Source organism: Rana temporaria, chromosome 12 (genome assembly GCF_905171775.1).
Source record: "Rana temporaria chromosome 12, aRanTem1.1, whole genome shotgun sequence".
In the NCBI taxonomy this organism is placed as follows: Eukaryota; Metazoa; Chordata; class Amphibia; order Anura; family Ranidae; genus Rana; species Rana temporaria.
The window spans coordinates 31805840-31828523 of record NC_053500.1 but is presented as its reverse complement, the minus strand read 5'-3'; the positions used below and the strand labels follow the sequence as shown (position 1 = coordinate 31828523).

The following is a 22684-nucleotide window of genomic DNA, read 5'->3' as shown; positions in this document are numbered from 1 at the left end:
CACTGGATTTACATTAATAGAAAGCCGTAAGGGAGGGGGAGAACACTGTAGGCCGAGCTGCTGATTCACTTCTCGGAGTGGGAGGAAGGTGTGCAGGGAAGTCACTGCTGGGAGGTGGAGCAGAATGCACTGAGCTGCTGAGTAAGGATGATCTCCAGTGTGTTCGCATAGCACACGTGCAGAGCCCATCAGGAAGTCTGCGCTGCGCTAATCACAGCCAGGGAGACATTTCCTGATCTCTGCAGCCGAGCATCGGGTAATGTCTCCATGGCTGTGGTTAGCGCAGCGCTGTGCAGACTTCCTGGCAGGCTCTGCATGTGTACCATGCGAACACGCTGGAGCTCATCCCTACTGCTGAAAGGGGAGGAGCAGGTGTGGATCAGCTACTAAGTCACTTTTGGGAGGAGGGGGTGCAGGGTGAGCTATGCTGCTTAAATCGCGGAGAGAGGAGAGTGTGGGGGTGTTGCTTAGTCACTGCTGGAAGGGAGTTGAGCTGCCGAATCACTGCTGGGAGGGGGTGCAGGGTGGGCTGAGCTGCTGATTTCACTACTGGATGACGGGAGCTGAGCTGACTGCAAGAACAACTTCAGTGCTATTGCTGTGAAAGTACAAATAACCTCAGAGTTTAGTTCCACTTTAATCTGAGAAAAATGCTGCTGAATTTAGTTATAAAGCCTAATCTCGATTAAGATAAGTGACATGAATGTTTATTTTAGCAGGACTGCAGCTTGGCATTAACAATTCCTGACATTACTCCTGTCCTGTAACAATACATTGGTCATTTGTCTCTCTCCAGGCAGAAGATGACGACGATGATGATTATATGGCAGATCCCGATGAGGATCGGGGTGGCATGGAAGTTGTTCTCCATGAGGACAAGAAGTATTACCCCACTGCAGAGGAAGTGTATGGCCCAGAGGTGGAGACTATTGTGCAGGAGGAAGATACTCAACCCCTGACAGGTAAGTAAATACTATTAATTAGTTGTGGACCTTCCGTATGTAAATGTGCTGAAGTACTTTACTTTAATCTTCAAGAAGTTTTATGAGATTCCACATCCTATAATATAGATGTCACAGCAGCTTATACTACAGTCATCAGTTCAGTATGCTAGATTGTTACAGTGATCATGGATTGAAACTACTGTACTATGTTGCTTTTTTTTCTTCTTACCAACTGTTATCTGCTGGCATGTTTAACCACTTCGGCCCCGGAAGAATTTACCCCCTTCCCGACCAGAGCACTTTTTGCGATTCGGCACTGCGTCGCTTTAACTGACAATTGCTCGGTCTTGCAACGGAACCAAACAAGGTGTATATTTTTTTCCCCACAAATAGCGCTTTCTTTTGGTGGTATTTGAAAAAAAAAGCTACAGTTTTGAAAAAAAATGCAATATTTTTTACTTTTTGGTATAATAAATATCCCCCAAAAATATATATAAAAAAAAATCCCAATTTAGGCCGTTATGTATTGTTCTACATTTTTTTGGTAAAAAAAAAAACGCAATAAGCTTTTTATTGGTTTGCGCAAAAGTTATAGCGTCTACAAAATTGGGGATAGTTTTATGGCATTTTTATTATAAATTTTTTTTTTTTTTTTTATGTCAGCGATCAGTGATTTTTATCGTGACTGCGGCGTTATGGTGGACACATCGGACACTTTTGATGCCATTTTGGGACCGTTGTCATTTATACTGCTAAAAAAAAGAACTGATTACTGTGTAAATGACACTGGCAGGGAAGGGGTTAACCACTAGGGGACGAGGAAGGGGTTAAGTGTGTCCTAGGGAGTGATTCTAACTGTGTGGGGGCTGAGCTACGAGTGGCACAACAGTGATCATTGCTCCCGATGACAGGGAGCAGTAGATCACTGTCGTGTCACTAGGCAGAACAGGCAAATGCTTTGTTTACGTTCTGCCTCTCCGTGACACGATCGCGGGACACAAGTTAGTGGATCCTCGCATCCAGTTTGGCAAATCTGACCACCAGAGCATAGGTTATTAAAGGCTGCGGGCACCAGTCTTGTAGTGCAGAGGATTAAGTAAATAAAACTGCTTTTCTTGCTCCTATAGATGTAAACAAGCATATAACACTTGCAATGAGGGTGCAAGGGAGAATTTTTACTTTTCCCCGGTAATCAGCATTTAAATACGTCTGTTGAAGTTCATGAAGTCTTTTTGTATAATCCACTGTTCACTTTTGTTTTTCATAGAGCCTATTATAAAACCAGTGAAGACAAAGAAATTCTCAATGATGGAGCAAGGGCTTCCAGCCACTGTATATTCCATGGAGTAAGTGTCTATTCCCACAACTTCATCCCTCGGTGCAACAATATCCAGCTTGCATCTCATCATTATTTTTATATTCTATTTTTAGGTTTCTTGCTGATCTAATGGATAACTCTGAGCTTATCAGGAATGTCACTCTATGTGGTCACCTCCACCATGGAAAGGTAGGTGATTGGTGAATTGTAATTTCAGATGTACTTATGCTTAATCAATTATGGCATTGAAGATGTATAAAATGTAGAAAGCTGTAGCAGGCAAACAGGAGTTGGATTACTTTAGTTACATAGTTGTTTTAGCTTTTAGTTTTTAAAACTTCACTGCACTTTTTTAAATTAGTCTTGGTAATAAATCCAGATATAAAGCTTAACTCAATACATGTAAAAAAACAAAAAGGAATGCAGCTCTGAAATGATGAATACATCTTTAAATATGTTTAAATGTAAGCAGTATTTGTACCTGAATATGGCTTGTATCAGCCTCTTGCAGTCCTTTCTACAGCAGAGCTAAGCCTTGGAGAGGGGTGCAGGATTGCATGGCATTCGGGTGTGTCGTATTTAACCACTTACCCCCCGGACCATATTGCTGCCCAAAGACCAGAGTACTTTTTGCGATTCGGGACTGCGTCGCTTTAACAGACAATTGCGCGGTCGTGCGACGTGGCTCCCAAACAAAATTGGCGTCCTTTTTTTCCCACAAATAGAGCTTTCTTTTGGTGGTATTTGATCACCTCTGCGTTTTTTTATTTTTTGCGCTATAAACAAAAATAGAACGACAATTTTGAAAAAAATGAATATTTTTTACTTTTTGCTGTAATAAATATCCCCCAAAAATATATAAAAAAAACATTTTTTTTCCTCAGTTTAGGCCGATACGTATTCTTCTACATATTTTTCGTAAAAAAAAATCGCAATAAGCGTTTATTGATTGGTTTGCGCAAAAGTTATAGCGTTTACAAAATAGGGGGTATTTTTATGGCATTTTTATTAATATTTTTTTTTACTAGTAATGGCGGCGATCAGCGATTTTTTTTTTCGGTATTGCGACATTATGGCGGACACTTCGGACATTTTTGGGACCATTGGCATTTTTATAGCGATCAGTGCTATAAAAATGCATTAGATTACTATAAAAATGCCACTGGCAGTGAAGGGGTTAACACTAGGGGGCGGGGAAGGGGTTAAGTATGCCTGGGTGTGTTCTTACTGTGGGGGGGGGGTGTGGCCTCACTAGGGGAAACACTGATCTTCTGTTCATACATTGTATGAACAGAAAATCAGCATTTCCCCTGCTGACAGGAACGAGAGCTGTGTGTTTACACACACAGCTCCCGTTCCCCGCTCTGTACCGAGCGATCGCGTGTGCCCGGCGGCGATCGCGCCCGCCGGGCACACGCACGGGAGTCGGGGGCGAGCGGGGGGTGCGCGTGCGCCCCTAGTGGCGGCTAATAGGCAGGACGTCATATAACGTGATCTCGCCTAGGAGAGCCACCTTGTGGACGTATTTCGACGGTGCGGCGACGGCAAGTGGTTAAATGTGTGACACTAAACATGCTAATAGGAGAGAGCAGAGTGACAGAGATTACCTCTTCAGTCTGCTGCTTCTCTTTTTAATGTTCAGTTGCAGACTGGGGAGGGCCAAGACTTTTAACTACAGTAGAGAAAAATTAGGTCTCCTAATATGCCAGACAGAGCTGTACTTTTTGTGATTGGACTCTGCAAATCTTGGGACTGGATGGACAGAAAAACAAACTTTTGGCACGTAAAACCAGTTCAATTATGTGTAGTTTGCTATTTAGAATTCAGCTTTAAGCAGAGTATATAATACTGATAATTGTTACATTTTTTATAGTCCTTTTTATTTTATTTTTTAAATACACAGTAACATATACCTACCCCTTCTTTTTTCAGACATGCTTTGTGGATTGTTTGATAGAGCAAACTCACCCAGAGGTCCGGAAGCACCACGATCAGGATGTGAGTACCTGTCAGTTATTCCTTTGACCATGAACTGCACTTTCCCTACAATGTAGGATGCATATACTGTGAGGACAATATACCTTCAGTGTATTGGGAAAAAATAGTATATTCGCACAATTTAGTGCTCCCTCATATGCCATGTAAGAAAACCATAACAAAGTTTTATCTAAAAATGGATGCAAATTTGCTTCTGTTGTCACCAGGCATGCTCTGTTTTACTGGCTATATATCTGCAGCATTTGTTTGCTGAATGCCTTTCTGATGAGCCAAAGGATCAAAGAATGTTTACAAAGTCAATTGTGTGAAGATTCCTTTCAAAATATCCAATCAAATGATCGAAATTAAAATACCTGTTTACATTTACTTATTTTCCAATCACATGAAAAGAAAATCCCTGTTTACATTTACTTATGTCATCTGCACACAATTGGATAATTAAAGTGAATATTTACACAATTTATTGTGAACGTTACCTATTACCAAACTATATGGGAGGGGCATGTTCACAACCACGTGATAGTCGTCAAATTTTGGGGCAGTCCTCTCATCGTAAATGTACAACAAGCCAAATAAAGAATATGTAGAAATGGGGTTTGAGCTGACTACACCAAACTGAGGAATGAACACCTTTACATCTGTTAATTAAACAATAACAAAGTTTTATTACATTATACTGTATTTGTTATTAATGTATCTAAAAACACTTCTCCTCTATGGATGCGATACAATACAAATGATAACTTTCAGCAGCAGTCGACAAGTTTTGTGGCTTTACTGTTTCCTCAGGACTGTAAGATGGCTTGGAAGTAAATCTCTAAGGGTAAACAAAATTGCCAACAATGGAAAACCATTACATAATCAAAATTCTTCTCAATTCAGTCAATGCGCATCAATTTTGTATACAAATAATTTTAATATTTGCAGTTTAAGAGAAGTATGAGAAGAGCCTGGTGCACAGAAAAAAAAACTTTAATAACAATGGGTACGTACCATTCATACTTGATAAAAAATAAATACACCGACAGTGTGGACCCCAGGGAAACTTGTCGGGAATAAGGATGAGCTCGGGCATGTTCGCGATGTCGACATGCAGTGCCACCAGGCAGGGAGACATTTCCCGATCTCTGCAGCCGAGCATGTGTGATTAGTGAAGCGCGGTGCCGACTTCCTGGCGGGCTCTGCACGTGGACTGTGCGAACACGCCGGAGCTCATCCTTCGCACCAGGCTGCAGGGTGGCATAGGGAAAAACAGACCGGGGGAACTGAAGAACAGGGACCAACAGCTCTTATGAAATACAGAAAAAGCACAATGTAATACAGTATCTCTCCAGCCATCACTTCCACCTAAAATTTGAGCATGGGGGGGATATACAATTGTACTTCCCAAGGAAGGGAAAGAAAGAAAGCAAATATTACCAAAAAATAAAATAACTAAGGCCTATATACCTGACAGCATTCCTGATATGGATGAGCAATGGAGGGAAGCACTTAATTAAATCCAATTATCCTGTACATCTATTACATCTAATACTCTGCAGATGCAACTAGATCTGTCAAGATGTAGGCCATACTGTCCCTGATTCTGTCAAAGAAGAGCAGATATATCCCTAAAGTCATGTAGCATGAAGAGCAAACTACCACAACCAATGAGATGAATGCAGACTACATCTAAAACTTCACCTATACCACACAAATTCATAATCGTATAGATGGGAAATACCTATATCCACTAATAGAAATACTGCACTATTGCACCTACAGACCGCAGGGTATAATCAAGACCAGTACCTGCCTCCTAGGCCTCCCAAAAAAATCCCCCACACAAAGAACTCAAGGGAATGGGGGCTGGAGAAGCTGTGGGGCCAGCTAAGGAGGTCCTTTCCCACCGCTCTCACCCACCGTCCTAACGGAGAAACCTTAAGACCCACGGCATTGAATAAGCAGAACATCAGGGCTGACACTCTATGCAGCCGTACAGCAAGAACTGAAGACTGGAAGTGCGTCATCCGGAAGATGGCCATCTTGCCCTCCAGCTTGCACCGCAAACCAAGGCCAGGGGTGCATGAAGCAAGTAGAGCAGGGGGACGTTGGGCATCAAGGGTCCATTAAGGCTTCCCACCCAGTGCCCACCAACAACATGATAATACAGGCAAAAAACAAACCACCACACAGACAGACAAATGCAAACCATCAACAATACAAGAAAGAAAATGCACAGAACCGGATACAAAACATCAGAACAAGACAAGAACACCACAGCACACCACCAAAACAAAATATTAAAAATTTAAATTGGATAAATGTGTATTGACTGAATTGAGATAGTCAAGCATTTTGATTATGTAATGGTTTTTCATTATTAATAATTTTTGTTTACCCTTATAGATGTAATTTACCTTCAAGCCATCTTGTAGTTCTGAGGAAGCAGTAAAGTCGCAAAACTCGTTGACTGCTGCTTTGGCGTTGTTAACATTTGTATCGCATCCATAGAGGATGAGTGTTTTTAGATGCAGTTTTAACAAATATATTGTCATAAAGATTTTTGTTATTTTTAATTAACAGAGATAGAGTGTTCATTCCTTTGTTTGGTATAGTTGGCGCAAATCCCATTTTTATATGTTCTTTGTTTAGTTTATTGTGAACTTTCTCAATCCTTTAGTAAATTGGCCTGCTCATTTCTCTAAGGATCTGGTAGGCCTCAAATTAAAACTAATAGTTAAAAAATATATAACTATATAAATACAATAAAAATACATTACTAATCCCCATTTATCTTTGCAGGAAAAAGGTTTGTTCCTTCCAATTTCAAGCACTATGTGTAACTGTAACAACATAGAGCTGCTTTTATCAATGGGCCAGTTATGTTTTAGTATCACTTTTTTAGCGAATTACTACCTTTTTGTGTTTTGTTAATCTGATTTATTTCCTTTTTTTTCTTTTTCAGCTTTGCTACACTGACATTCTATTCACAGAGCAGGAGGTGAGTGGTTGCATTGTTCATGATGTATATACATGTAGCAGTTTGTGGTTATGTATGAACACACAATTATGATGCGTCTCCCTTACAGAGAGGAGTCGGTATGAAGAGTACACCAGTGACAGTCGTTCTTCCGGACACCAAAGAGAAATCTTACCTCTTCAATATTATGGACACGCCTGGTATGTTAAATCATTAGAGATGGTGGTTAATTTACTTTGTTTTCCTGTTCTCATCAAAGACAGGTTTGTCTGACCATCCTGAAGGGCGCACACTTTTTAGTTCTTTACCTGTATCTACATAGTCTGTAGTCCTAGTTATGTAAGTTAGGCTCATTATGTAGAGCTACATTTTAAGAGCAAACCTGTGTTTTTTTATATACAGGCCAAAAGTTCAATTTTGGTTTAATGCCCTTAGTGGCAGGTATAATACCCTTAGTGCCAGGTATTCCTGTGTATAGAGTAACATGCGACTCCCTCCCCTTGTTTCATACTGCTGCTAGAGAATTAGTCCAGTACTGTAACATGGGGGGGTGTAAGCTCTGGCTGGAGCAACTAGGAGCCTACACAGGGCCTCCTTGCATTGTTCTGGGTGGCTCAATGGGTTATGCAGAGAGTGAGGGTGCCCTTCTGGTGAATGGGGCACTAGAGTAAACTTTTTGTTTTCCTGTATAAAAGAGAAGTATTGGATTACTTCTTATTTTGGAATCGTACTTGCCTAGGTGGATGCAGGATCTATCCCTCACCAGCTCTAATACTGAGAACCAAGCGATCAAACACAGCCGATCTCTCAGTTCTCAGAGCTCTGTGAGCCGAGAGCTCCTGGCTGTCAGTCACCCGCTGTCTGCTCTGCCCCCATCCCCACGCTCACTGGAGCATTGGGCGGTGGAGGGGATGGGAGTGGCCAGCTCAGGCCGAGAGACTGAACTGGGTGCTGGTTCAGGCTCCTGGTTGGATCCCGACCATACGAGATCGTTCCCAAGCCGGCTCTGTGACATCAGCTGTAGTCTGCTGAAAACAGTTTACAGGAATGCAGAACAAACTGCACTCCTGTGATCCACAGAAGTACAGTCAAATGAGCTTTGGCTGTACTTCTCTTTTAAATGTCTTAAAACCCTCTGGGAAAAAAAAGGGCAAAAATGATATTTATTGATGGCATGACATTTCAGTTGGGGAGAATGTTACCTCAACACTTAAAGGGGTTGTAAAGACAAAAATATTTTCCTCTTAAATTAAAGTCTGACAGTAGCTGATAAAGTAAAAAGTAATGTTTTGCATTATAACTAGTTTGATACCTGTTGAAATCGAGCTGTTTTATTCACCTCCAGCACTCCTGAATCGTTAGTCTCACTGACTTCCCGGTTTGTTGTGCGCATTCATTCTTGCTACATCACGGCCTAATGGGAACTACAGTTCCCATCAGGCTTAGCCTCCATGCCTGTGAGGGATAAGAGAGCATCTTCACGCAGGGCTGTAGTCATAGGGAGGGGGTGAGCACATTCTGCTTTCCACCATGCAAAACAGCTCAGATGCTGGTGGAAAGCAAGGAGAGGAGTGACAGGAAATGGCATTTTCAAACCTGGATTACTGTATTTTGGAGGTCAAAAGGAATAACGAGGTAAGTGATATTTAAATGCTCTTGCTTACAGCAATCAATTGATCTAATAAAAAACTAACCTTTAGTGTTCCTTTAAGCCAGCCAAAGCTGTTTCTATATAATTAAAACAATGTTGTACCTGTACTAATAGAATTATGTAGTGCTGTATGTGCTATTACTGACCTTCCAAACAATGCTATTTGCCTGGTTGTCCCTGATTTAAGTGCTTCCTGAGTCACAGACCCAGAACAAGCATGCAGCAAGTTAACTGAAAACTCAGACAGCCTCCATATTTTAGTACTATTTTTTTTTTTATGCATTGATATTCTGCAAGACTATTTATGAAATAGTCATACTTTGCATCTGTGTTTTAAAGGAAACCTGTCACAAGAGTTACATGGATGTAGCTATTGCTGACCTGTACTCCTAAGGCTTCATGTACACTGCTGCTGGTAAACGGAGCAGTTTGGCGTTTTTTTACAGCTGCCTCTGAACTCTCCTGTTACCTTATCAGTACATGTAAACGGGGTCTTTTATAGTAGTTTTTAGGCAGTTGAGTTTAGATGTATTTTTTGGAAAGCAAAAAAAATGCATTCAGGATGGATGTTCAGAGGCATTTGAAATGCCAAACGCCCTGAACAGCTTATAAATGTGGTAACTCGCGTTTAGCCGCGTTTCGTTTACAGGCGTTTTTAATCTTTGACTATTTGAAGAAAATAAAACACGGCTAAATGTGGCATGTAAAACACGTCAAAACGGAAGGTTTTAAACGTTGGTTACTATCTGTCAAGTTAAATAGTTCAGGAGAGGTTGTAAAATGTCCCATGTACATGAAGCCTAAAAATGTTAGTTGCCTGAATGTCTGTCATGCCGACACTGAATTACATACACGGAGTCACAGCCCTGAACAAGTACACAGGCACATTTTTCTGACTTAGTTGCAGGTCAGGCATTCAGCTTCACTATCCAGGCAGATGACACTGAAAGAGGTCCACAATGACAGCCCACATGTTTCTCCCATGACAGGGATGACACTTTGTGCAATAAGAGCATTTTTTGCAGAATAAGGACATTGGTAAATTGCTGTCTGTCTTAGAAGATCCTCCCATCCTGCAGCATAAAGATATGAATTTGTTACCTCCTGTGCTTTCTAGGACATGTGAACTTCTCTGATGAGGTGACAGCTGGGTTCCGCATATCAGATGGGATTGTCCTGTTCATCGATGCTGCTGAAGGGGTAAGCTTTCTTGTGCCACAGCTGGTTTGTGCACCCAAACTTTAATTCACTTGGTTCCTTTATATTTTACATTTAAAACCATAAGGGGATAGAGAACATTCTCAAGAGACCTACGCTACATGTAATATGGAACAGCTTTCTGTAAAGTGTTGATAGATTTTAATCTTGTGTCCCACCAATGGTTTAAACTGGTACAGCTTAACCTCCACAGGAATCTTCCTAAAAAATGAGCAGCTCAGGCAGATTTCCAGTTTTTTTTTATCTTTATTCATATTCCTTCAATATTCCATGCCTCCTTACATTGCTTATTTGTCCCTATACAGGTCATGCTGAACACGGAGCGTCTGATAAAGCATGCCGTGCAGGAACGCTTAGCTGTCACTGTTTGCATTAACAAGATTGATCGTTTGATTCTGGAGCTAAAGCTTCCCCCTACTGATGCTTATTATAAGCTAAGGCACATTGTGGATGAAGTTAATGGGTTGTTGAGGTGAGTGAACCTTTTCAATGCTGCAAATATTACAGGGAGCCTGTCCTTTCTCTATGTAGGGCAAAACATTAGATTTAGCTTTATTGCCGGCCCTCTTAGCTGCTTATATTCGCCTTTCTATCATTCCATTTGTCCAGGAAAGCAAAATTACATTTCAGGTTCATCTGTATATGAGGGAGCTCCCCTTCCTCCCACATGACAGTGCTGGGGCTTAGTGATTGGCTGTTTAAGCCTTGTCATGTGGATGTACAGTGTGTGTGTGTGTTTTTTTTTTTTAAGGCATTTTTTATTAACCACTTGACGACCGCCGCATGTATATGTACGTCCACAGAATGGCACGTACAGGCATATGGGCGTACAGGTACGTCCCCGCCTTTCCGCGGGTCGGGGGTCCGATCGTGGCCCCCCGCCTACCCCCACCCCGCTACATGCGGCGGTCGGAAACCCGCGGTGAGCGATCCGGGACGACGGCGCGACTATTTGTTAATAGCCGCCCCGTCGCGATCGCTCCCCAGAGCTGAAGAACGGGGAGAGCCGTATGTAAACACGGCTTCCCCATGCTTCACTGTGCGGCTGCATCGATCTAATGATCCCTTTTATAGGGAGACTCGATCGATGACGTCAGACCTACAGCCACACCCCCTACAGTTGTAAACACACACTAGGTGAGCCCTAACTCCTACAGCGCCCCCTGTGGTTAACTCCCAAACTGCAACTGTCATTTTCACAATAAACAATGCAATTTAAATGCATTTTTTGCTGTGAAAATGACAATGGTCCCAAAAATGTGTCAAAATTGTCCGAAGTGTCCGCCATAATGTCGCAGTCACGAAAAAAATCGCTGATCGCCGCCATTGGTAGTAAAAAAAAAAAAAAAAAACTATCCCCTATTTTGTAAACGCTATAAATTTTGCGCAAACCAATTGATAAACGCTTATTGCGATATTTTTTTTTTACCAAAAATAGGTAGAAGAATACGTATCGGCCTTTTTTTTCAAAATTGTTGCTCTATTTTTGTTTATAGCGCAAAAAATAAAAACCGCAGAGGTGATCAAATACCACCAAAGAAAGCTCTATTTGTGGGGGAAAAAAGGACGTCAATTTTGTTTGGGAGCCACGTCGCACGACCGCGCAATTGTCTGTTAAAGCGACGCAGTGCTGAATTGTAAAAACGCCTTTGGGCATTTAGCAGCATATTGGTCCGGGGCTAAGTGGTTAAGGAGTTTGTTTATAAATTCAAGAATATAAAAACAAGAATATTATGTGCCTTTTAATGTGCAAAAAAAACAACTTTTTATTTACCTGTGAAAGTTTTCTGAGAATATTGCTGGGTGCCGCCATCTTGGATGTGATATTGGCAGCTCAGCTAGCTCAGAAGTGTCACTTGAGTCCCACTTTGTAGTAATGCCCTTCAATTCACCTCTGACAGTCATATTAAAGGAGGGAAGTGAGGAACTCCAGCAAAGACAGTAACTAGGCAATCCCCAGGAAGAGGCTATGCTAGGAAATTGACACTCCTGGAGTAGACAGATTTTCCAGCTAATTCAGGGACACATTGCAAGTTAATACAAAAGAAATATATCAAAAAGGGGGAAAAAGTAAGTATTTAAAGCCCAACTTGCGGAAACATTAAGAGTACCCCTTGCAGTGGGGGCTGCACCTCTAGAGTTATTTGCTAATTTAGGTCTAGGGGACGTAGAAAAGATGATTCAATTACCCAATCCTCTGCGCTACTAGACTGGTCCACGCAGCAGCTTCCCCTCTATGCTTCAGCGCTTTAGGGTCCTGATGTCATCAAGGCCAATGCATGGTCCATAGCCCTTCAGTGCGTGTTAAGAAGCCAAGGGACAGTCCACTGTCAGAGTATTTGGAAGCAGAGGATCAGGTAAGTAAAAGCACTTCTCTTCCCTTGACACGATGAGCAGTTAACTGATACATTGTGGGTGTAGCCCACTGCAAAAGATCATTTTAAAGTTTGTCACAGTTGGGCATTAAAACACTTGCTTTGTCTGTACTTTTATCTGCATTTTGTTATGTTGGTGACAGGTGCTACTGGTGTATTCCTTCTTCCAGTAATAACTGTTTTGTCTCTGTCTTCAGCATTTATTCCACAGACGAGAATCTCATTCTGTCTCCTCTTTTGGGCAATGTCTGCTTTGCAAGCTCACAGTACAGCATATGCTTCACCCTGGGCTCTTTTGCAAAGATCTATGCGGATACATTCGGTACGTTAACTTTCTGTACTAATTAATGTGTGATAATGTAAAATTGTATAAGCTAAATTGGAGAGTGAAAAAATATAAACCTTTTAACATTCGCCTGCTTATATGTGAAAGTAGAGAAGAATCTGCTGTTCTTGTGCTATAAAGCATGTTGAAACTTACGTGAAAGGAAAAGGTGGTTGTTACTTGAAGAATACCTTACCTGCAACCTTAGGGCTGTAGCAGTGACCCAATTTTGTTACCCACAATATACTCAACCAGTAGCACAAACACTATGGGGTTGATTTAAGACTGGAGAGTACATAATCTGATGCAGCTCAGCTTCCATTTTTTTTGGTCAACCCTTAAAGCGGAAGTAAACCTAGCCATAAAATGGTTTAATCTCCGGCACGTGCCGTAAATGTAACACTCCTATTGGTTGTGCTCTCAACCAAACTGTCAAACCATTTAATGGCTGGTGTCATAACTGATCACGTGCAGCATCATGGCAGTTGTAGATTATACAGAGGCAAAGATGGCGGCTTCCTTGGCTGAAACCGATAGGAGGGTTTACTTGCACTTTAAAGTGTTACTAAACCCACTACAGTAAAATCAGTCTGTATATGCAGTAAAGCATGCTGGTTATACTCCCTGTGGAACCTAAGGGGTTAATCCTCTGCAATGTGTAAAAAGTCTGCGTAATCCTGTCGTCTATGATCCTCCCCTTCTTCCACTGTCCCCAATCCATCTGCTAATAGAACAGAGCCTTAGTGGCACATGCTCAGTTTGCTGTGTATTTCTAGAGTTGTTTTTTTTTTGGGGGGGGGGCATTTGATCAGCACAAGGCCAATCTGCACTGTCCAAACAGAGGGTCAGGGGTCATGCAGCCTCATGGGAGAGCCAGAGGATTAAAACTACTCCTACAAGCCTTAACCAGTGGTTGGCTGTACACTGATAGAAGTGACAAGACTGCTGTATACTGCTGAGAAAAGGTATTTGGCAGTTTGTTTACTAAAATTATTGCATTTCCATGTTCTGTGGGAGACCAGATATATTGAATGCAGGGTCCTGGGTTTAGTAACACTTTAAAAGAGACGTAAGGTTTTTTTTTATTTATACTTACCAAGATGGATGCAGCATGCATCAGTCCGATACTGCATCTGTCCATCGGTGCCTCTGCACTGAAAACCGAGCGATCGAACGCCGTTGATCTGTCGTTCACAGCTCTCTGCTCATCTTCCTCTGCACTCACAAACCCTGTAGTTCAACTTTATTTGTCACTAATTGAAGTTGGCTCATCACTAGTTCTAGCAGCAGGAGAGGGACTCCAATTGCAGAGATTTCCCTTCACTTAGAACTATAGGCAAAAGGGAAGATCGTAACCCCTATTTATTTATTTATTTTTTATTTCATTATCTGTGCACCATTGGGGAGATTTACCTTCACTTCCTGTCCCATAGCCAAATGGGAAGCGAGAGAAAACTCCTGGCAAATTGAGGGAGTTTCTTGGGACCCCAGTTCACCAGAGCTAGTGTCCCCTCATTTACTTTTCTTTGAACAACCAAAAAAATTTGGGATTTTCCTTTCACTTTCAGTGATAATGGTAAACAGGACAAATAGGGAGGGAAAATCTCCCTAATGGGGGGTACAGACAGAAATAAAACTGACAGGTGTTCTAATCCATCTCTCCTCTATCAAAAAAAAAAAGTTTTGGCCTTTTAGTTATACTTTTAACCTCTTGCAGTCCGCCCCATAGCAATTCTACTGCTACAGGTTGACTGCTGTGCGCCAGACAGAGGGAGACAGAGCAGGGTTGAGGATGACGGAGGCATGTTAAACTGACCACGGTGTCAGAGCTCAGCAGCCATGATAAGTTCAGTTTATAGAGGAGAGGGTATAGCCAGGTAATTCAGGTGATGGGGCCATTTTTTTTTTTAGGTTAACAAAAGCTTTAATGTAGACAAGTATTAGAATTATTAGAAGCATCTTGTAACATTGTCATTTTTTCCTTAGGTGATATCAACCACCTGGAGTTTTCTAAACGACTGTGGGGCGATATCTACTTCAATCCAAAGACGTAAGTATTTAAAAAGACATCACATATACAGCGGGGAAAATAGTTATTTGATCCCCTGCAGGTCTATGATTTTTATCAACCAAAAATCCCAAAAAAAACATGATACAAATGTTATAAATTGAGTTGCAGTTCAGTGAGTAAAATAAGTATTTGATCCCCAAGCAAAGCATGACTTGGTGGAACAACCCCCTGTTGGCAAGCACAGAGGGAAGACGTTTCTTGTAGTTGGTGATCAGGTTTGCACAAATCTCAGGAGGGATTTTGGTCCACTCTTCTTTACAGATCTTCTCTAAATCCTTTGGTTTCTTGGCTGTTGCTTGTCAACTTTAAGTTTCAGCTCCCTTCATAAAATTTTCTATAGGATTAAGTTCTGGAGACTGGCTAGGCCACTCCATGACCTTAATTTGCTTCTTCTTGAGCCACTCCTTTGTTGCCTTAGCGGGATGTTTTGGGTCATTTGTCATGCTGGACTACTCGTCCACGGCCCAGGGGGAGAATGTTTCTCATCCAAGATTTCCCAATGCTTGGCCCTCAATGTGGCAATGTCGGCCTGTACCTTTAGCAGAGAAACAGCCCCAAAGCATAATGTTTCCACCTCTGTGCTTGCTTGATTGTCGGGATGGTGTTCTTGGCGTCATAGTCAGCATTTTTCTTCCTAAAAATTATACAAATTATAGACCCTTTATTTCTTAGTAAGTGGGCAAACGTACAAAATCTGCAGGTGATCAAATTATGATTTTCCCCACTGTGTGTGCAAGAGCATTAGTGAGAAGACATTGTATATGTGGGCAACATACAACTTTATTGCTAGATGAGGTTTGGTGTTTAGACTTTTGTTATCGTTTGCCTTTTTTGTTCTTGTTGATGGAACTCAAATTGTTTTCTCAGATTCTGTCCCTAAAAGGACCTAAAATATTTGATTCCCGCCACAATTAAGCACACATACTAGATCCCACTTGTTTAGCAAGCTGTTACCTTTGTAATCATTCTCTCAGTGACTTCCATAGCTGTAGATCAAATCCTCCTTTCAGCAGTAGCACTGAAATCATGTCAGTCATGCTTTCAGCAGCCCAGCACACCATGCCCCCCTATCTCTTTGTACATTGGAGATTAGAATATTGGAAGGCTACTGGGTCATTGCTGGGAGAAATCGTAGGGTAAGGTGAGCTGCCGAATTACGTCTGGGAGGGCAAACGGGGTAAGCTGAGCTGCTGAGAGAAGGCCTGGACAACCTTAATTGAATTGTTTCACAGTACCTGCAGCTACAGTGGTCGGTGAGGTATTTTTTTTATGCCTATATACTGCTTGTTAAGAATAAGTAAAAGCCTGAATGTCCATAGCCTGGCCATTTTCTCACTTCAGATTCCCACAATGGTTTTGAAATGGGGAAGAGATCTGGTACAACACAAGGATACCATAAAAACTTCATGCAGGTGTAGAGTACTTGATAAGAGTTCAACCTAGGGCCACAGTGCTAATAACGGTACCCTCTTTAAATATGTTAGAAACAGAATGCACGGGGGAAAAAGTGTATAGTTGCAATGAGCTAGACCTAAGGTAATCCACACCAACAAATATGTATTGGCGTCTGTTTTTTTTTTTTTATTAGGATTGGATTGTGGTGTTGTATTGTGGGATTTGTTACTTCTCTGGTTGTTGCAGTGCTTGACATGGAGATAAGCCAGCAGATTTTGTTTGCTGTGCTGCAGTTAAGTTACTGTGTAGGTGAATTTTCTGTTCTCCATAAAAATGTGTGCATTGCAACTTTAGTTCTCATATATTGGATCTGTTTTAAACAAATCAAGACACATTACAGATTTTTTTAAAGGTCTTAGCCCACCTTGTATGGACGTGTGTGCATCGCTATTTCTAAATTTCCATCTTCCGAATTTTATTTAACTTGTTAACTTTTCTACCATTTTTCAAGACGAAAATTTACCAAGAAAGCTCCAACAAGCAGCTCACAACGCAGTTTTGTGGAGTTTGTCCTTGAACCCCTTTACAAGATCCTGGCCCAGGTATGTTGGGTTTAAATGTGTGTAGGTTCTGGTCCTGGTGCACCATGATCTGATTTATTCATTGTTCGTTTTTGTTGTGCAGGTGGTGGGTGATGTAGACACATCTCTGCCTCAGACCCTGGAGGAGCTGGGGATCCACCTCACCAAGGAGGAGTTAAAACTGAACATCCGACCTCTGCTGAGGCTTGTGTGTAACCGCTTTTTTGGGGAGTTTACAGGTAAGCTCACAGGATCATACACACATATATATCCTGTATGTATTTTTGGCTGAATCCAAGGTTTAACATTGCTTCCATATACTAAATGGCAAAAACGTGTGTGACTGTTTAACAACGGATTACAAAACGGCGGTTTTTAGCAGCCCTAATTTTTCTGGCATTTTCATGAGATTTTGAAGTGTGTCTGTGGGAAAATGTGTCCAGTCATAGCACATAGCCCCGGCCCCACCCCCCTCCCCTGATTGTCTAACTGACTTTGACAGCAGCAGCCAATGGCACCACTGCTGTGTCTCAGCCAATCAGGAGGAAGCATCTCAGATGGCTAAGAGACTCGTGGACAGAGAGGGACCTCAGGTAAGTGCTGTCCCAGGCAGAGTACTTTTGGTATCACTCCACCTATGACAGGAGCCAGTGCTATTCAGGAAGCATTGGCTTATGCTGCTCTGCTCCGTAGCTGCTTGCTTTCTCTACCGCTGGCTTCATTCACAACACTGATGCTCTGGCCAACCCATCATCCCTGAGCAGGAGGTCGTGGGCCACATCAGAGGGCTTCACGGGCCACATCAGAGGGCTCCGCGGGCCACTGGTGGGCGCCCCTGGTCTAGGGTCATGTGTTGCATATTTGCCTCTCTTCTGTAGCCGTCTTCATTTGTCTTTTTTTTTTTCTTCCACAATGTAAGGTTTTGTGGATATGTGTGTCCAGCACATCCCTTCACCTAAGAGTGGTGCGAGAGCCAAGATTGAGCACACATACACTGGAGGCATCGATTGTGATCTAGGAGAGGAAATGAGCCAGTGTGATTCAGATGTGAGTTCATATGATCCCTCCATTTCATGAACAATTTTACAATGCAGCTTGAGATGTGCTTTGTGCTATGCTTTTGTATGATCTGTAATATTTGTCTCTGCTGTATGTATTAGGGACCTCTAATGTGTCACACCACCAAGATGTACAGTACAGATGACGGGGTGCAGTTCCATGCCTTTGGCCGAGTGTTGAGTGGCACCATTCATGCTGGGCAGGCAGTGAAAGTGTTGGGGGAGAATTACACTTTAGAAGATGAAGAGGACTCCCAGATCTGCACTGTGGGAAGATTGTGGGTGTCCGTGGCCAGGTGAGTCCACAAAAACAAACTTTCAACTCGCATGCATTCTTTGTTCTGGGCTGTGTAGACTAAACTCGCATGTTATCCATGAAACGTTAATGTGGCTTTTTACAAGACCTGAATTTATTTTTGGGATGTCCTAATATACAGTAACTGTATAAGCTGTATGTTTTTATCAATAAAAAGCAATTTGAGATTTCCAGTCTAGTTGTTCCTAGGCTGACATGTAGTTATCAGTCTGTTGAAGGTAGGCGGAAACATTCCTTCAGTCTTCTCTCCCCCAGTGATCATTCATTCATTGTAACAAGGAGAGAGGCTGCAGCAGGGGCTGATCAATGTCCAACCTTTGTGAACACACCGCACAGAGACAAAAATATAGATGATTGTGGTATCCTTGAGCCAGCATCTCAGTCCAGGCAGATGATGCTGAACATGGATTTTGCATGAACAGATGGGGAGAAATTCAGATTAAGGCATTGGGGGGGGGGGGGGTACTGTTCTCTCTGTGGGAAGTAATAAATATCTGTTTGCGTTACTTCTTCATGTTACTTAGAATGTGTTAATCTCACAAATATAATATATTTGATACTAGGTACAGTTAGCTAACTTAAAATGCTTAGTAATTTAGCCTATTGTATCTTCTGCAAATATGTAGCCTGTATCCTTCTCTGATTATTTGTTATCCAGTAACGCCGGTTCCGTTTTATACCTAGGCCCCACTACTGGCCAGAGACATAGCTTCCAACACTGTTAAATTTAGAGGTTAGTTGCACTCTGCATCCTGCAAGAGGTGACCTTGTTTTGTTCTTTACAGGTATCAAATTGAAGTGAACAGAGTGCCAGCTGGAAACTGGATTCTTATTGAGGGAGCAGACCAGCCAATTGTAAAGACTGCCACAATCACTGAGCCACGGGGCAATGAGGAGGTAAATATGAGGCCTGTGTCTGGCTTATTTAACCACTTGCACTCCAAAAGATTTTACCCCGTTCATGACCAGGCTATTTTTTGCTATTTAGCACTCCCCTCATTTAACTGGTAATTGCACGGTCATGAAACTCTGTACCCAAACACAATTTATATATTTTTTTCTCACAAATAGAGCTTTTGGTGGTATTTGAATCACCACTGGGCTTTTTATTTTTTGCAATATAAATGAAAGGCCGAAAATTTAACCAATAAAAAAAAAATTTCTTCATAGATTTTGGTCCAAAAAATGTTACTTTGAATATGGCGTTCTTTTGTTCTGTAATATTGCAAACTAACAGCAATCAGTAACGTTTTTGTACGTTTTGTCTTTCTAGGCTCAGATTTTCAGGCCATTGAAGTTCAACACCACATCAGTTATCAAGATTGCTGTGGAGCCCGTGAACCCATCAGAACTGCCAAAGATGTTAGATGGATTAAGAAAAGTCAACAAGAGTTACCCTTCGCTCACCACCAAGGTAACTTGCCTTTCCGCTATCTGTCATTGGCTGTGTCTGCGGTGAGTTCGTCACAGCAACTGTAGATCTTTTCGGTGCCAGTGCGGCCAATCTTTTTGGGGGGGGGCGGGGGCTTGGTATTGTTGCTACTCACTGATGGGGTTTTAACATCATGGAGCACCTCGGATCACCAGGCTATTGCATTAATGTGTTTGCTGTGCTCTGGGGCATTAAAAGGGGGAGAGCAGAAGCCACTTATTGACAGGGGCGGAGCTTCGCTCGCTTGCCGCTCAACCCCTGCTGTGTGGCTACAATGAAGGGCTATTATATTTAATTGCTGCACAGCAGGGGGGTAAGCAGTGATTGAGTGAAGCTCTGCCCCCCCCTGTCAATAAGTGGCGGCTGCTGCAATCCTCCTGACACCCCGGGGCACAGCAAACACAAACGGGTCCCCTTCTGCTGGCCAACAACAGCTAAGTCCCACCTGGGTCTTGATTTGGCCGGGCTCTGAGTGGATGGTGTAGAGGGGCCTGACTGCAGGGTGTCTCCTGCATGGCCCATTATAAGACCTTGCTCCTGCTGTATCGCCAGAGCTGCCACTAGAGGTCTGGGGTAGGAACTGGTGGTTTCGTCTCCGCTGCCATTTTGGAGAAGACCAGCTCTCGTGGAGGGGAAGAAACAAGAGGCGGAGCCTGTGCGGCAATAAAAGCGGCTGCCAATAGAGATTGCGCTGCCACCAAACCCTTGCCCCCGCGGCCTGGCCCCCAACAGGTCACAGACCGGCATCAGGCCATGACCGGGGGTTGGGGACCCCTGCTGTCGATGGTTTCCACCAATAGTCCGTAGTCATTAGAGGGAGCTTACCTGACATGGTCAATACCAGAATGCGCTGTAGAGGGCCAGCACTGGAAATTTAGGGACTGAAGTCTTGAGTCATACAGTGCTGCTCCTGTATTATACATTATTTGCTGCAGTAACTTTATACATGTGTCTAGGTGGAGGAGTCTGGGGAACACGTCATCCTGGGTACCGGAGAGCTGTACTTGGACTGTGTAATGCACGACCTCCGCAAGATGTATTCAGAGATTGACATTAAGGTGAGTGTGGCCATTAAAAGTAAAATGACTGTTTCTTATGGGAGCAAATTAAAATGTTGTCCAGGCTGTTCCTCCGTTTTCTCTTTTAGTTTTTGTGTCCTTTCCTTTTGCTGATGGATGAATAGGTAGCTTTTAGATTTATGTCATCAGAACAGGCATCAAGCTTGCATTTGAATAACAAAAACATTGTTTGAAAATCATTTCCATCAGCAGCCCTATACCTAACCTCCAGGCAAACCACTAACTACACAGATCATATATATATATATATATATATATATATATATATATATATATATAATATGAGCTACCTACCAAAAGATTTGTTTCCTTTCATCTAGTCCTCAGATTTACACAGCCCTCCCATGCCACAAAACTTTTGCAGGGCAAAAGACCTGATCTTCCTCTAATATTGGAAATTAACATCTACAGGTCTTGTCCCTCCCCCAGCCTGTGACTGACCAGTGAAAGGAGAAGGTGTTGACTGAAGAGCATATATGTCGGTCATTCTGCTCTCTCCGTTCCATTTTTGAATACTGCAGCACAACTGACTGGCTCCTTGTGCGGCTTCTTCCTCTCCTGTTCCAAGCTCTGCTGTACATAGGACTGCCAGAAACTGATACTAGGTCCGATTTTAGTACGCTCGCTCATTTAATGGTGTGTGTTAAGATCCACGGCAGGGCTGCTGGGGTTGGAGTGAAGAGGAGAGGAGTGTGACACTGGAGTGACAGCCCTAAATCTGCTGGGGTTGCTGACTTCACATCCAAGATGACGGTGTCCAGCAGCAGTTTCAGGGCTTTCGGATGTCTACAAAAGGGACACTTTTTTTTACAGATGAATAGCATACCAAAAATAGGTTTAATGCACATAATATACTGGGAAGTTGTTGAGATGAATGGACTGACAGAAGGTTCTTTTTGAGATCCATGTTAATTTTTTACTGCCTCTGCAGGTGGCGGATCCCGTGGTGACGTTTTGTGAGACGGTTGTGGAAACCTCGTCACTAAAGTGCTTTGCTGAGACGCCTAATAAGAAGTAAGAATTGATATTTCAGTATTCATGTGTAAACCTTGTGTTCCGGCTTTAGCTTTTTCATTTAACATTTTTGTCAGTCTCGCTAGTCATAAGAACTGTTGTTTTTTGTTATCTTGAACATATCTGGACTCTTACTAATGGCTAATATGTATTCTTTTGTGTAAAGGAATAAGATCACAATGATTGCAGAACCATTGGAGAAAGGGCTGGCTGAAGACATTGAAAATGAAGTTGTGCAGATCTCTTGGAACAGGTGAGTTCTGTAATGGAGGAAGGGGAGTTTATTTTCTGCATCACTGTTCTTTGATCATTTACAAATATAGTTCAAGAGTTCCGGCTCCTATCATTTTGATTTTTTTTTTTTTTTAACTTGGCTTATTCAAGAAAATGTGCACATCAGGCAGAAAACATGTTGACACTAAAAGCAGTACATAGTCATGAATAGTATCCTACAATGACAAGTCAAACGTGACGATGCTCTGCAACATTACATGACAAATTGACAGATTGTTTTAAAATGATATACAAGAAAAAGTAAAGTAAAAACATCAACCAAAAGAACTAAAACGGTCATATCGCAGTACACCGCTGCTCGTGCAGGAACAATCGGACACTTTATTGCCCCAAATGGTCCAGCACATCACACCCTTGGTCCTTCATTACGTAACAGTATAGTCATATACTAAGTAGTAGTCTACGGATCAATGGGGTGACAGGGCGAAGGAAAGTGGGGGGGTTAGAAATCAAGTGAAGGAGGGAGTCACTGGTATCTTGTCACTCTATCCAGGGACCCCAGACTTTAAGGGACTTCCCTGAAAATCCCCTCGCTTCATATGTTAATTTGTAGTGGTAGGTTCTGATCTATTTTTTCCACAAGCACAACATTTAGGTAATCTGTGCATATCCCATGTAAAGCTATAGTTTTCCTGGCACAGCAGAGTAAAAAT

The 22684-nt window shown here is 42.2% G+C and overlaps 1 protein-coding gene across 2 annotated transcripts in view; it reads left to right on the top strand.

Annotated features, from left to right (window-relative positions):
- Positions 1 to 22684, top strand: part of EFTUD2 (elongation factor Tu GTP binding domain containing 2) — a 35367-nt gene that overhangs the window by 5291 nt on the left and 7392 nt on the right. For both annotated transcript variants that reach the window (XM_040331429.1, XM_040331430.1), the window contains exons 3-21: positions 797 to 962; positions 2212 to 2290; positions 2376 to 2451; positions 4195 to 4260; positions 7208 to 7243; positions 7332 to 7422; positions 9991 to 10073; positions 10397 to 10563; positions 12664 to 12788; positions 14778 to 14841; positions 16769 to 16859; positions 16942 to 17077; positions 17758 to 17885; positions 17999 to 18192; positions 18998 to 19109; positions 19486 to 19626; positions 20601 to 20702; positions 21655 to 21737; positions 21904 to 21990. In XM_040331429.1, the coding sequence (XP_040187363.1) occupies positions 797 to 962; positions 2212 to 2290; positions 2376 to 2451; positions 4195 to 4260; positions 7208 to 7243; positions 7332 to 7422; positions 9991 to 10073; positions 10397 to 10563; positions 12664 to 12788; positions 14778 to 14841; positions 16769 to 16859; positions 16942 to 17077; positions 17758 to 17885; positions 17999 to 18192; positions 18998 to 19109; positions 19486 to 19626; positions 20601 to 20702; positions 21655 to 21737; positions 21904 to 21990 (2027 nt within the window). The remainder of the gene's footprint in view (positions 1 to 796; positions 963 to 2211; positions 2291 to 2375; positions 2452 to 4194; positions 4261 to 7207; positions 7244 to 7331; positions 7423 to 9990; positions 10074 to 10396; positions 10564 to 12663; positions 12789 to 14777; positions 14842 to 16768; positions 16860 to 16941; positions 17078 to 17757; positions 17886 to 17998; positions 18193 to 18997; positions 19110 to 19485; positions 19627 to 20600; positions 20703 to 21654; positions 21738 to 21903; positions 21991 to 22684) is intronic.